This window comes from Austrofundulus limnaeus, unplaced genomic scaffold (assembly GCF_001266775.1).
Source record: "Austrofundulus limnaeus strain Quisiro unplaced genomic scaffold, Austrofundulus_limnaeus-1.0 Scaffold2178, whole genome shotgun sequence".
NCBI classification, from domain to species: Eukaryota; Metazoa; Chordata; class Actinopteri; order Cyprinodontiformes; family Rivulidae; genus Austrofundulus; species Austrofundulus limnaeus.
In genome coordinates this window covers 2,354-17,828 of record NW_013954580.1, presented here as the reverse complement: position 1 = coordinate 17,828, position 15,475 = coordinate 2,354, and the positions used below count along the sequence as shown (strand labels likewise).

At 40.1% G+C, this 15,475-nt stretch overlaps 2 protein-coding genes across 3 annotated transcripts in view; one reads left to right on the top strand and one right to left on the bottom strand.

The window, feature by feature from the left end:
• Window positions 1-8,985, top strand: part of LOC106537206 (parvalbumin-7) — a 14,595-nt gene extending 5,610 nt beyond the window's left edge. Inside the window, exons 1-5 of one of the 2 annotated variants that reach the window (XM_014034588.1) lie at window positions 4,493-4,624; window positions 7,441-7,509; window positions 7,752-7,881; window positions 7,979-8,088; window positions 8,350-8,985. In XM_014034588.1, the coding sequence (XP_013890042.1) occupies window positions 7,449-7,509; window positions 7,752-7,881; window positions 7,979-8,088; window positions 8,350-8,375 (327 nt within the window). In that variant the 5' untranslated portion in view covers window positions 4,493-4,624; window positions 7,441-7,448 and the 3' untranslated portion in view covers window positions 8,376-8,985. Of the gene's footprint in view, window positions 1-4,492; window positions 4,625-7,440; window positions 7,510-7,751; window positions 7,882-7,978; window positions 8,089-8,349 lie in introns of those variants that run through there. The other variant, XM_014034587.1, reaches the window with a different exon arrangement.
• Window positions 8,986-15,270, bottom strand: LOC106537205 (brain-specific angiogenesis inhibitor 1-associated protein 2-like protein 2; the record flags this gene model as incomplete). Its single annotated transcript, XM_014034586.1, is given in 4 exon segments — window positions 8,986-9,585; window positions 10,106-10,146; window positions 10,233-10,530; window positions 15,205-15,270. Coding segments are annotated over 4 exon segments (481 nt in total), but the record flags the coding sequence as incomplete, so codon positions are not given.
• Between the last annotated feature and the right edge of the window lie 205 nt (window positions 15,271-15,475).

The window sequence follows — 15,475 nt, the reverse complement described above, 5'->3', positions numbered from 1 at the left end:
ACACACACACACACACACACACACACACACACACACACACACACACATGCATGTGAATTCACATCTCCAGCTCGCCATGACCTAATGCACCACCTGTTGTTGAATAACACATTGGTCATTAAAAACCCATTTAATTCCTTTCGCTCTCCTCTGTCTGTCACTGTCCCTCTCACTTTCTCTCTATTTTCAGTCGGATCTGTGGAGCACACTGTACGTCTTCTATTCACGTATGAATCTACTTCACTGTATGTGATTATTGCTCTCCTCCGTTTTACGTCAGGGTTTAGGATTTCTCTTTCTTATTTATATCTGTGTCTCTACAGGCTGCACTTCATTTATTCCACTGTTTCCAGGCTCAGTCTCATTACTTTATCATTTCAGTTGTCTTCGGTGTCTTTAAACTTGTCAAAACTCAATTAGTTTACTGTATTGCCTTGTAAAAAACATACAACTCATCTGTAAATATCTTCAGACACTGCTCTTTCTTCCCCCTTCTTGACCCCTCTCCCCCACCCAACAGCAAATCCTTCCAGCATGTTGTCCTCACCCTCTCACCCCCTCCCATTCACATTTTCTAACAAAGCTGAAATGTGCTGAGGAGGGGTAATTCAACCGAGGAGAAACTTAATAAAGTCTTAGGGCAAGACATTGACATGACAAAGAGGTCAGTGCAGGATAGGAGAGAACAGAGAAAAGTGATTTGTTTTTCTTTGTCCATATGAACAACACAGTTCAAGTTTTGTTTTTTGCTTTTTTTCAGCTTATTTGTCAGTCTGTTACAATTGGCAGAACAAAACAGCGAGCTATATTTAGGCCATTTACCATTTACTTTTTTAACAATAGTAATGGAGCTCTTAACTATGTGGTTTTTGCAAAAAAAAAAAAGTTAAATAAAATAAAACCTGGTAAACGATCAACAAATAATGCAGTAAAACAATCAATCCTTTGTTAACTGAGATCATAATGACTCAAGTCAAGTTTTCTGAGTTTAAATGTGCAAGAAAAATTAAATAAACTGTTGGCATTAGGTCAATACACATTTTGTGTTTGCATTCTCACCGTAATTCATCACAGTAAAGACTTTTCTTACCGTGTTTTTGAATTTTGATGTGTGTTATTTCATTTGCTGAGGAAATTGTCAGCAAGGACAGAACGATTGAGACGCACAGAGTAAGGGTTTGAACCAGCAACACCCCGGTTATAGAACAAGCTCCTGACACAGTGTTCAGAGTGGTTTTTACTGCCTTAATTGTTTCCCAGTTTCTGTTGCAAAAACCACACGTTTAAGAGCTCCATTGCTGTAGTACAGTGTTTCCCAACCTTGGTCCTCAAGGCACACTGCCCTGTGTATTTTGGAAGTTTCCCTGCTCTTACACACCTTCTTCTGGATTTTTTTGGCAGTTGGCAAAAAACKTTTGGTGTGCATTACCGCCACCGACTGGTATGGAGTGTGGTTCAGATGTTAAGTATTTCTAAATTGTTGTTTATATTACTGTATATTCAAACTTTATTAATCAATTTTTTTAGCTTATTATAATTTGTATTGCTTTGCTCCCTAAATGCTTTTGTAAAGTGGCTATTATGTTTATTTTTTCTTTATTCCTTTCAAACTCTTTCCTCYAATGTTTTCTCTCTTCTTTATATTTATAACATTCAAATACCCCATGTTCTACTGTTTCATCCTTTCCACAATGGTTGCATTTCCCCATACCATGCTTTTTTATTTTAAAGAGAGAATGTTTGAGTCCTGTGTGTCCAAATCTTAATCTTGTTATTAATCTTTCCTCTTTCCTGCTTCTTCTCCCCCTTTTCATTTCTTCTTCTGTCTTTTTGTTTTTATAAAACCATCTTCCCCTTCTTTCTTCATCCCACTTTGTTTGCCATTCTTTCTTGATTTTCTTGTTTAACAATACTCTTTGCTTCTGATTTACTTGTATAAACCACAAAATTAATGGGATTTTGAGTTCTGTCACACACCTGATTCAGATGACTACAGTTCAACAAAAGCCTGTTAATCAGTAATCAGAAAGACCTCTGTTACAGCCAGAGGTCTTTCTTCTATGTTTATACTAAAGCATGAAATGACATCCTCAAAACAAAAAGAAAAAAATTGTATAGGTCTTCTGGACGAGTTCTTCTCTAATGAAATGTTTCGTCTCTCCTCCAAGAGACTTCTTCAGTCTGAGAGTTTCAGGCAAAATTCAGGTTTTTAAGCACTGCCTCCATGTGACTGATACTCACATCACATGGCTATCGTTGACACCTAATTAACACCTATTGTTAACAGGGGTGGAGTGGTAGTGGCAACAGCCACACTGTAGGAGGGGGACAACAGAAAACGGAGGCCTCTACCTCTGTTTAATCATGGATGGTCTTTCTTCACAAAAATGGCTTCTTTTATTCCTCTCTCAAACCAACGTTCCTCTCTATCAAGAATGAGAACATCCTCATCTCTGAAAGAGTGACCGCTGGCCTGTAAATGAGTGAAAACTGCAGAGTTCTGGCCATTAGACATAGCTCGTCTGTGTTGGGATATTCTTTTGAACAGTGGCTGCTTTGTTTCCCCGATGTATAACTGGTCGCAGTCCTCCTGGCACTTAACAGCATATACAACATTGCTCTGTATGTGCCGGGGGCACAAACAGAGCAATTTGGTTTGAGAGAGGAGTAAAAGAAGCCATTTTGTGAAGAAAGACCGTCCATCATTAAACAGAGGTGGAGGCCTCCGTTTTCAGTTGTCCCCCTCCTACAGTGCGGCTATTGCCAGTATCACTCCACCCCCTGTTAACAACAGGTGCTAATTAGGTGTCAACGATAGCCATGTGATGTGAGTATCAGTCACATGGAAGCAGTGCTTAAAAGCCTGAATTTTGCCTGAAACTCTCAGASTGAAGAAGTCTCTTGGAGGAGAGACGAAACGTTTCATTTGAGAAGAACCCGTCCAGAGGACCTATTCAACTTTTTTCTTTTGGATTTTTTACCTGGATTACTGAGATGCATCAGGACATTCCTCAAAACATAAAGTCCATTTCAAAACTACAGCCCTTTAAGAAGTATCTTGTCTGCCATCTGCTGGACACTTTTGTTGTGCTCATATTTAGACATCCTATTTTGCAAATGCTGCCTTCCTGAAATTTGGTATACTTGTTTGTGTTTGTGTCTATGGTGTATAATGATGTGATTGTGATGCTGTAATTCTGAGTGTTTTATGTGCTGCAGAGCAGGAACCTGCTGTAAAACAGCAATTATGCTGAGTCAGGCTTGATTTTTAGTAATCTTTTCCTGTTAAATCAATAAATCAAATCAATCAATTGAAATCAGCTGTGTTGAAGCAGGGACATGCAGGAAGTGTACCTTGAGGACCAGGGTTGAAAAGCACTGCTGTAGTAAAAAATAAAACCCAAAATAGTCATCAACCAGGTTTTAAGTCTGAAAAAAAACAAGTAAGAAGACCCTATTGATTCAACACAAGTCAAAAAGATAAAATGTTTCAGAGGTGTTCATCAAAAATCCAAGAAGTCAAATACTGAATCAAACTGTAACAGTGGAGTCAAATAAACCACCTTTTTAACAGAATAAATTATAATATTCACAACGCTAACAAAGCCAAGAAAAAAAGAGCTAACGCTAAACTAATTTATTAACCAAAAACTTGAAGTTTAAACAAAACAGTAAATAAAATATATAACACATACTGTAGTCTTATACTGCAGGTTAGAGCGCAGGTTGCTTTAGGTAAAAGGGTAGCCAAAACCTTTAATGTAAATTGGCCCACTGTGGTAACTCCTGCTGAAGGGAGCAACCAGAAAACAAAATAAAAGTGAATCTAAAACATAAAACAATTTAAAGTTAGAAGCGGTGTGGTGTGAAACATTCTGTTTCAGTAAAAGTTTGGAGACAGCAACATATTTCTAAGTCTATCTTAAGTAAAAGTTTAGGGTGACAAAATGACAATGCTCTAGCTGTTCTGTAATTCAGGAGGTTCTCCTGTTATTCGCTGATTTGAAAGCATATACACTGAAAATATTCCTAAAACTTTATTTCAAAGAATACTTTGATTCCCTTAGACCACTTTGTAAACTAAGTTGTTCTTGTCTTCTTCTCTCAGATGGTTTGTACTCAAAGACTGATGAAATCTAACTTTTAGAAGAAAAAAATACCCCTTGAAGTTCAGTATTTTAAATGCCATAAAATAGCAGCAATGATAATTCCCACTAAGTCTCATACCTCCAGAATGAGGTGAAAGCAAAAAGGACAGATGTGTCCAACAGAGCAAAGAGAGGAGTCCCTGGTGGAGGTGAGCTCCAAAGGACGTCTGATAAAGAGTTTTATTATTATTAGGCCAACTGTGTATGCGTCACAACTTGACAAACCCGTCTTCTCAAAATAGAGAGGTGGGGATGAGGTTGGTGCACGGGTGGGGTTGGGGGTGGGGGGGGTACGAGAGACAAGTGATGTGTTTGGAGGCAGCTATAAAAGTCTTATTGTGTCCTCGCCCCCCTACCTTAACCTGCTCATCTTACTTCAGTCTTCAGACCTTCTGTCTTCTCCGGTCTCCCTCCATCACCTTCATCCTCGCCTCCTTTCTTTCCTTTCCTCTGCAGTAATCCACCCATCCTTTCAGGTAAGAGAACAATATCAAATGATGCAGCGGAGAACGGATGGTAGGAAGTAAGCACACGAATAGAAAGKAGAGATTGGTAAGTTATGGTTCGGGGTCGTTGCGAACAGAAAATTGAACAATAACGATCACTTGAATGAACCGTGACAAGCCGGTATGCTGCAAATGAATTAGATGGCATTCCTAGTTGTAAGAATAATAAAGTTAAAGTGACAGCCAGTGATAGATCATTTTGTTGAGTGTAAAGCAGCAGCGCATTTGTTTAAAGCCCTGGCTGAATGCTGTGCTACAAATGCAGAAATATAATCTTCACTGACTTATAATGTGCAAGGCTGAAAATAAAAGAAAGAAAAAGGGTTGCATTAAATGCAGCCTGTCTTTGAAACAATTGACCAAAACTGTTTTAAAATTTTAGTTTTAGGCAACACATGTAAGTGCAGCATCAAAATTAACCACCTACAGACGCATCAATGCAAAAGGCCAAATATGTTTCTGACAAGTCAATACGCCTTTTTAAAGTCTGGCTGTCTAAATGAGATTGTTTTTCTCAGTTTAGTTAGTATCCCATTTATAAATATCCACTTCTCAATGTTTTTACTCCCCGTCATTGTTTTCTATCTGCAGAGGGTGTCAAATAGGTCTTAGCTCAAGTGTCACCAATAACAGGTGTTTATGCACAGAGTCGATGCACAGTAGCCCTGACTTGTAATACATCAGTTCTATTATTATTTARTCAGACCTTCTACCATTACACATTACCACTACACGCATTAAACAGCCATACTTTGACTTTAAAATTACACTGACTAATTGAAGGAGATGAATTTATTTTATTTTTTTCCAGTTCTTCAAATATGTGTACTTTAGGACTTTTTAACACCTTGATTTTTTTTTCAATTGTTAAGTGCTTTATGAATTGTCCATCTCTGCCTCCTCCAGAATAAAACAGGATTTTTTAATACAATATAAGTGTATTTTCAGAGAAAACAGGTTTTGACATCAATGGTTTATTTATAGTACACATAAAGGCCATTATTGCCTTTCAATCTACAGTGAACATTTGATAAATTGACATGTTTTGATGCTAAAACAAAGTCACTGATTTATTATAAGGCTGCAGGATAAATTGCAGAGTCATTTATCTTTGGGACATTTAAGCTTTAGTGAAMGTAAAAGTGACGGCTTTGGCCTTCTCACTACAAGGCATTTTTTAACATCAAAACCACTTTAAGTGGAAGGTAAGGTGAAAATATGCAGTGCTGAAAAACACTGCCTTTAAAATAGCTGGCTTGCTTGAAGTGTACATAAAAACTGAATGCAAGCACACTGTGAATTGCTTAAACCTTATTTTAATTACAAATAAGATCAAGCTGTATTAGAAATGAGTTAGTTTCTATTACAGGGCTATTAAAAAATCAGCTGCCTTCATTGTTAAATGCTATAGATAGCTAAAATAACACACTACACACAGCCAGGTTTGGTCTGTTGTAATATAAAGCAGTAGTTTTCAAACTGCAGGGGGAGTCCCCCTAAAGGAATGCCGGGGGATTGCAACATCTCCCAATTGGTGTTTTTATTTGATTTGATTTTTTTCAAAAAATGTTTCTTTTAAATTGAACTAATCGAAATAGTATCTATAATTACAAAAATTGCAAACACTTACATGTCTTAAAGTTTGTATTCAGACATTGTATACAATACACTTTACTGGATTTAAAAATCCCCCTCACTGTGTTATTGTTCCCATTGTCACAGCTTTCGAGGAATGCTGTAATTTAACTGAAGTATGGCAAGACACYTCCTGCAGAACCTGCAGAAGATGCAAAATCTGACAGGATGCAAGTGAAAATAAAAAAAGAAGTAAAAAAATGTTGAACTTGATGAAGCAAGACATCTTAATCTGATGCTTTTCTATTTTCAAAACACTACCTAATAGCTGGAGGGGGTGAAAAAAAAAAACAGCGTATCTCTAGATATCGTAAAAGGAACTAATTGGCTTTTGGTGCCAAACATCCGATACATGATGGTGTCAAGAGAGTTGAGAAAAAGTAGAATGGGCTGAGAGAAACAGGATGACTGCAGACTTCTGTTCTTATTCTGTCGCTCTGTCCTTTGGGCAGGGAGGGGAAACGTTTTGTTGGACCCGAGATAGTGCAACATGCAGACCACACCACTGAAATGATCCTACAGAGGATTGACAGGACTCTGCAGGTGTCAGGCGTCCTCTTCAGGACTCAGTGTGACACACAGACATACTGCTCTCACAGCCACTCGCTTAACAAGTTCACGAGATGTTTCTTGCCAACAGTTGTTACAAATTTTTCAAAGTTGATTAAAAAAAAAGAAACCAYTTCATTTGTGACACCTTGTGACAGGTATAGGTTAGTGCACAAGAACTCAAGCTACATTTTAATGCAAGCTTTTCCTTGATTTATTCCCTCAACAACATGCTTTACTTATATGTGTTAGAGTGATTAATARATTTAATGTGCATAGCTGGAATGGTGCAATTCTCCAATTGTACAGTATTTGTATAAATGTTCATTTCTGCTCGAAGTCTCTTCAGGGTTTGAATTTTACTTGTTTTAAACTTGTCAGTTTTATCAACATACTTTATCTGTAATAAATGCATTTATTAAACATGTTCAATGTTTTTTTAACTTGCCACCTTTTTACAGGGACTTGGTTCAAAGAGGTTAAATTTTTGCAATTGTTTCTATCCAATTGCCCCTTTGAGTGTCTTCACCTCTGGTGGTGTTTACGTTTTAAAACGTTTTCTGACATTGCACCTTGTATGTTCTTTGTTTTTTTCTCTACAGCTGGCAGAATGGTAATGACAGATCTGTTAAAAGCTGAGGAGATCAAGAAAGGTCTTGATGCCTTTGTAGGTCTGTAACCATTTGATTTTTTTCTCCAGGTCAAAAGGTTGCTCTCAGCAGAAAACAGCAACAAATCAAAGTGCATGACATTTGCCTGCGATACTGAAACAGTTTTAAAATTTTAAGGTTTGGAAAAAAAACCTGTATTAATCGGTGCATGTAACTAAAAAAGAACACAATTATTGCCCTTGAGCCTTCAGGTGCTTCAGACTTCTACTTTCACTTTTTTATTTATTTTTTTTTTTTTGTAGGAACAACCTTTGAACCTAAGAAATTCTTTGAAATGGTGGGAATGAAGGCCATGTCAGCTGAAAACGTCAAGAAGGTCTTCCAGGTTCTGGATGTGGATGGTAGCGGGTTTATAGAGGAGGAGGAGCTCAAGTAAGAAAGTCAAACAAGGCAAAAAACACAGAGCGTTGCCCCCGGCACCTTGAATGTGTGTAATGCAGGTTTCTGCAACAACCTCGACTGTTTGCAGGTTCGTACTGAAGGGCTTTTCTAAAGATGGCAGGGATCTGACTGATGCAGAGACAAAAGCATTCCTCCAAGCTGCTGACAAAGATGGAGATGGCAAGATCGGCATTGACGGTGAGAGATGGGAGAAATATAGTTGAKATTTGAAAAAGAAACACTAACCTCTTGTTGCAATGTGAATATTGTTAAGTTTGAGACAATCACATATACCACCATTGGACAGAAACTTTTTCTTTGTTTAATTAAAACTAAAAATATATGTCTTATTGGCAACTGTTTTGTGTTAGACTGGATGCAGTGTTTTGTTTTGGTGTTGATGAAATATTTAGTAATTTGACCCTCCTGATTTTTTTTAACCTTTCTTTGTATTTTCAGAGTTTGAGGCCTTGGTGCATGAGTAGGGGGTGTCTGAATCCCCTTCCTCCTCCTCATCATCATCATCCCCACATTTATATTTTGTAACTGAAACCTTCAAGCTCTTCTGTTCTCCCTGCAGACCTCAAACATGCAGAGCACATCAGCTCCACATTAAACACTAACAAAAAAAAAAAGCCAGTGAGGAGTCACCATGAGAGGAAGCACAGAAAAATAGGCTTAGGGTATCAGTTTCATTTATAAGTTTTCATTTTTTTATATATTTACCCACAAATGCTGTATGGATTTCAGGAAAGTTTGTGGTCTAGTCTGAAAACAGGGGATTGTAGTGCTGTGAATGGTGTAGATGTTCAAAACTCCTTCAATCTCAGTTTTTTCATACATTCATTTGTGCATTTTGCCTCAACTAGTTTTCTTTTTTATTATTTCTTTGGATGCTCACATATCAGTTTAGTTTCTTCCCTCTCTTCTTCCAACCTCTCTAACCTTAATTCACCTCTATCCCTTCTTCTTCCTCCTCCTCCTCCTCACTCTCTGCCTCTGACCACGTGATGTAGTGAAAAAAAATCCTTTCTAAGGAGAGCTGTGAAGAGAAACGACATCAGTAAGAAACAACAATAAAAAAACATTTTGAAATAGTGTGTGTTAAGTTGTTTTTACTCGTGATCACAAATCAAATTCACGAAATGTACAAGAGTAAAACAAACAAAAAAAGGACTATCAAATGAGAGCAAATTTTGCAAACATTTGCTTTTTCTTTGTCCATCATTAAACAAAGTTACCACAAATTTCAGACATACAGTAAGCTCGTGATGAAGCCACACAGCTTAGCAGAGAATACAAAAGGGGAAACAACAAGTCAACATATAATTAAAACAAATAAAACAACATTTTTCTAACATTGTTCCTTCTATAGTCTCACCACAGCAAACACAAAACAACATACCAGCTGCACAAAGTATTTTAAAACAAACGTTCCACTTTGTGGTTTGAATTAATTAACTATAATAAAGTTCCCTTATGATAAACAAAGTACCTCATGTTAACTCTCATTTTTCTGTCCTTCAAGCATTTATATATCAGTGATGTAAGAACTTGTGTCTCCTGCCTCCGTGTGCTGATGTCACAGCTCAAACTCCACCTCCATCAGCGCTGACTGATCAGTGGATCTGAGGAGCTGATCTGTCGTTCGTCGTCGTGGGGCGAAGCTTCACTGTGGCGAACGGGTTTGTACCTCTGAAATGAGAGCGTGGTGGAAAATGTTACACAATACTGCACACGCTTAGCTGCGTTCACCAAAACACACTCACCTGATCCGGGTTGGGAAACCGACACCACGCTCACCCCATTGACGAGGCTAAATTTTCACTTTTGGGTGTGCAACATGCTTCACGGATCAATTTTCTACAACTCAAACTGTTTACTGTTTTGAAAAGTTGCAGTYACAATTAGAGCTCAGTGGAGTTCAGTTCTTAAAACCTATGCACCTGATAATACCAAATTGTATTTTTACTATGGTAGATGTCTGTGTAATTGTACTAAAACATCCAGTAAAAACTAAATAGCAGAATAAAACCTTTACTATAGTTATTATACCTGATGACACATAAGTTTAGAAAAAAACTGTTTYTAGAATACATAATTATCTCAAAATATGTTGTGATAAGATTTCAATAACATTCTGATATTTTGCTCACACAAAATCTGGAAGACACAAACTTTGGTTTTGCTGTTTTTCAACAACATAAAATAATACCTGGGAAACAGAGGGTTTTCAGGTCCAGGTGGTGATAACGTCTAGAAAGGAGAGATTAGTCAGCAAATAGAATTAAAGTACTCAAATGTGTTTGTGTAAAACAACATCAGAATTAAAAGTWAAGTACCTGGACATCAGAAGGTCCGTCACTCTTCCTATCAGGGTGTAGAGAGGTCGATCGAAAATCTGCGGAGCCCCTTCTGGGATTCAGACTTTGTGAGGATGGTGGAGGAGGGGGTGCAGATATTGTTTCTGGTTCTGCCATCTTCGCAGGGACCGAAGAGATCAGCCGGACGTCTACAGACGCTCTACGGGTGGGTGTGACCGGGGGAGGGATATCGCCATAACTCTTGCCCTCAGATTGTTTGGCGTAAGTGTCAGTGTGCTGCAGATTGTTCATACTGTGGCTTTTTAGAGAACCAGTGCTGTGAAGGTCAAAGAATCATATATAAGCCAGTAACAAGGAGCTGAAACATTTTTAACATCAGACTTTTTCCTTCAAACACTTATCATTTACTTGCTGAGAAATAATTGAACTATTTTTATTAATTATGAGATAACTGTTAAGGTTTGTATTTTGAGCTCTGAGTAAACACCGAAAAACGTCAAAGTTTTAACAAGTTTATTGTTAGAAAAGTTGGCTGGAAGGTTGGGACCGGGCTCCGGGTTCGCCACTTCTTTCCTGCTGAGTTGAGATCCGGGATGAAACAACAGCTGATGTGTTTTGGTTCCGGGCTGTGTTGTCACGGGGAGCGAATGGATTGCTGGACTTACTCGTGGTCAGAAACGGGGCAAGGGTCATGCACAGGTGATCAGAGGACGTTACCAGGTTAGCAGGAGATGACTGAGTCGTTGGTCCAGAGATYCGTTCAGGGGTCGAGATCCAGGAGGTCCGATGTGGCGCGGTTCCGTTCAGGGAGCAGGCGAGAGACAATAATCCGAGAGACAGAAAAAAGGTCGTTACCGTGACAGCAGATGGCAGGCGGGATCCGACTGGGGCTGAGGCAGGAGACGTTAAACCAGGAGACATGAGCAAGGTCAGGGACATGAGGCAAGAGCAGGACAAGGGACAAGAACGCTGGAAGATCATAGGCAAGGCTGATGATAATCTGGCAAAGAGCTGGAGAGTGAGACTGGGTTAAATACTGCTGGAGACAGGTGAGTGAAATGAGCTTGATTAGAGTTTCAATGACGGGAGGGGTGAGAGCAATGAGCAGGAGCTGGATGTGAACTGAAAGGCTGGGAGCAAGACTATGAGGATGAACTGGAACAAGAAATACAATTATAAAACTAAACCGGGCCAAGATCTGGGCAGACAGTGACAGAATCATAACAGAACCACCCCTCAAGGTCCGGCTCCTGACGGACCTCTAGCTGGCACTGGCTGACTGGGGTTGCTTCTATGGAAGTCCCTGATAAGGGCTTTATCAAGGACATGGCGAGCTGGTACCCACGGTCTCTGGTTGTGTCAGACTCATGAACTCTCGACAGGGCATCCGGTTTAGTGTTTTTGGTCCCGGGTCTGTAGGATAAAACAAAGTTGAATCGACTGAAAAACAGAGCCCATCTGGCCTGTCGAGGATTTAATCTTTTAGCTGACTTAAGATACTCAAGGTTCTTGTGATCACTCAAGACAAGAAAGGGCAGGAAAGCACCCTCCAACCAGTGCCTCCACTCCTCCAATGCCAGCTTCACTGCCAACAGTTCCCGATCGCCCACATCATAATTCCGTTCTGCAGGAGAGAGAGACCTAGAAAAGAAAGCACACAGGTGAACTCTGTTATCGGTGAATCTCTGGCTAAGGGTGGCCCCGACTCCAGAATTAAAAGTATCAACTTCCACAATAAACTGTCTTTCTGTATCAGGAAAGTGAAGGATCGGGGCTGTGGTGAACATTGTCTTTAGACGTTTGAATGCCTCTTCAGCTTCTGGATTCCACAAGAACTTGGTTTTGATTGAAGTTAACTTATTGAGTGGAGCTGCTATTGAACTGTAGTTTTTGATGAAGCGTCTGTAAAAGTTTGCAAAACCTAGAAAGTGCTGTAGTTGTTTACAGGTCTGGGGTGTGTTCCAATCTTGGACTGCTGTGACCTTGGCTGGATCCATGGAGATTTGATCTGGAGTTATCTTAAATCACAAGAAGGTAGTGTCAGTTGTGTGAAACTCACATTTTTCTGCTTTGACATACAGCTTGTTCTGAAGATGTCGTAGRAGGATGGCTCGGACCAGTTCCTGGTGTGACTCAAGATCCTTAGAAAAGATTAGAATGTCATCCAGGTAGATGAAAACATTAACATTGATGAAGTCACTCAGAACATTGTTAACCATATTTTGAAACACGGCAGGGGCATTGATTAACCCAAAGGACATGACTAGATATTCAAAATGTCCTGAAGGGGTGTTAAAGGCCGTCTTCCATTCATCTCCTTCCTTTATTCTCACCAAATGGTAAGTATTGCGAAGATCAAGCTTTGTGAAGATTTTAACCCCTTGAATCAAATCAAAAGCAGCATTCATTAATGGTAGAGGGTACCGGTTTTTAACAGTTATATCGTTCAACCCTCTATAATCTATACAAGGTCGAAGAGATCCATCCTTCTTCCCTACAAAAAAAAGCAGCTCCAGCAGGGGAGGAGGATGGGCAGATAGTACCTGTTTTAAGGACTCAGATATGTACTCCTTCATGGCCTCGTTTTCAGGTTTGGATAAAGAGTACAATTTGCCCCTAGGTGGTGTGGTACCAGGTAGTAGATCAATACAACAATCTTATGGTCTATGTGGCGGTAAACAAGTAGTTTTCTCTTTATTAAGCACTTCCTTCAAATCATGATAACAAGCAGGGCTATTTTGCAGTTTAGGGATGAACTTGGCCTCATTACAAGTTTCCTTCTCAAGATTAGCTGCGGAACGACATTTGGATGAGCATTGTTCTGACCAACCCATAATTTCCTTGTTGATCCAGTTTATGTGGGGTTGCGTTTCTCCAACCAGGTGGCTCCAAGGATGAAGGGAAGGTTGGGCGAAGTGATTACCAGAAAGTTTATTTCCTCAGTGTGATTTCCTCCAATGGTCATTTTCACGGGCATAGTCTCAGAACTGGTGTGGTTGAGGTTGTGACTGTCCAGAGCCTGAATATTATGGTTTCTCTCAGAATGACAAATCTGTAGTCCCAGAGAAAGAGCAAACTTGTGATCAATAAATGTGGTATCAGCTCCAGAGTCAATGAATACTTTAACAGCATGATTTTTACCTGACACATTTAAATCTGCTGACAATACAGGAAGGGAATGGCTCACATGGGCAGGACTAAGGACAGGAGTCCTGGTTCTCTTACCTTTAGCWGGGCAGTTAATGGCAATGTGACCAACACTAGCACAGTATAAACACAGACCTTTGTTCCTACGACGGGTCCTCTCCTCCAAATAAATCTTTGACCTGCCGATCTGCATGGGTTCCACAGTGGCTTGTACAATTGGGGGGGTAACGGCCTGGCTTCCTCTGACCTGTGTCAGTGTTTCTGGAAGGTAACAAATGAGTACCAGAAAAGTTTTTACCTCGTCGGTTTTGTCTTCGCTCATGCAGCCTTAAGTCAATGTGTGTCGCCAGGTCCTCCAACTCCTGTAAGGACTGGGGTGGATCACGAGCCGCCAGTTCGTCCTTGATGTCCTCGTTCTATGCCTGCATAAAAGCATCCTGCAGAGCCTCATCATCCCACCAGCTGTCTACTACTAGGGTGTGAAAATCAATAATAAGCTCTGTCTTCCTCTTGTTCCCCTGTTTGAGAGTTAGCAGGCCTCTGGACGCTTCTCGATGTGGAAGAACTGGACAAAAAAACTCTGAGTAACTCTTTAGCAAAATCGTTGTACTTGTAACAAATAAGAGTGTCTCTTTGCCACTCAGCAGTTCCCCACAACTTGGCTTTACCAGAAAAAGTGAAATAACATGAGCGACCTTGGAGCGTTCAGAAGTGAATGATGAAGGTTGTAACTCAAACTGTTTCTCACATTGAGTGAGAAAAGCCCGGCCCTGATCGGAGTCACCTTTGAATTTCTCGGGTGGGTACAAACGGGGCTCCATACATGAGGAAGGCTGAGGTATTGAAACATTAGGTGAAGCTGRTTGTCCTCCAGCAGTGGGAGCCGTAACATTACAAGACAATGATAAATTACTTAAAGTTGTGTTAATGTTATGAATACATTTATCCAGATAATTTAAAGCTCCCTCGATATTTGCCTTCCAGGCTGTGTGCGGTTCAGAGCTCATAGTGGCCAGATTATCTGTTAAGGTTTGTATTTTGAGCTCTGAGTAAACACCGAAKAACGTCAAAGTTTTAACAAGTTTATTGTTAGAAAATTTGGCTGGAAGGTTGGGACCGGGCTCCGGGTTCGCCACTTCTTTCCTGCTGAGTTGAGATCCAGGTTGAAACAACAGCTGATGTGTTTTGGTTCCGGGCTGTGTTGTCACGGGGAGTGAATGGATTGCTGGACTTACTCATGGTCAGAAACCGGGCAAGGATCATCCACAGGTGATCAGAGGACGTTACCAGGTTAGCAGGAGATGACTGAGTCGTTGGTCCAGAGATGCGTTCAGGGGTCGAGATCCAGGAGGTCCGATGTGGCGCGGTTCCGTTCAGGGAGCAGGCGAGAGACAATAATCCAAGAGACAGAAAAAAGGTTGTTACCGTGAGAGCAGATGGCAGGCGGGATCCGACTGGGGCTGAGGCAGGAGACGTTAAACCAGGAGACATGAGCAAGGTCAGGGACATGAGGCAAGAGCAGGACAAGGGACAAGAACACTAGAAGATCATAGGCGAGGCTGATGATAATCTGGCAAAGAGCTGGAGATGGGTTATATACTGCTGGAGACAGGTGAGTGAAATGAGCTTGGTTAGAGTTTTACATGACGGGAGGGGTGAGAGCAATGAGCAGGAGCTGGATGTGAACTGAAAGGCTGGGAACAAGACTATGAGGATGAACTGGAACAAGAAATAAAATAATAAAAATAAACTGGGGCAAGATCTGGGCAGACAGTGACAGAATCATAACAATAATAATGAGGAATGAGGAAAATTATTTCTCCCTGTCATCTAATCATCATACCTGATCGCTAAGGTGTTGGAGAAATCTTCATTAGGAGCCACATATGCAGCAGGGAACCAGCCCTGACTGATGGAGAAAAACAAAAACAGATAAGGCAGTGTTGTAGCTTAGGTAGGCCTGACAAATATTTGAACAACAATCAGATATTTTTCAGATATGAAAACAAAATGAATTTATAAAAATGTCGGCTGCCAGATAATAATACTTTTTATGATGCTGACACTATTGTCAACTAAAAAGTGGTGTAAAATTCATTTAAACTAGTTATTAT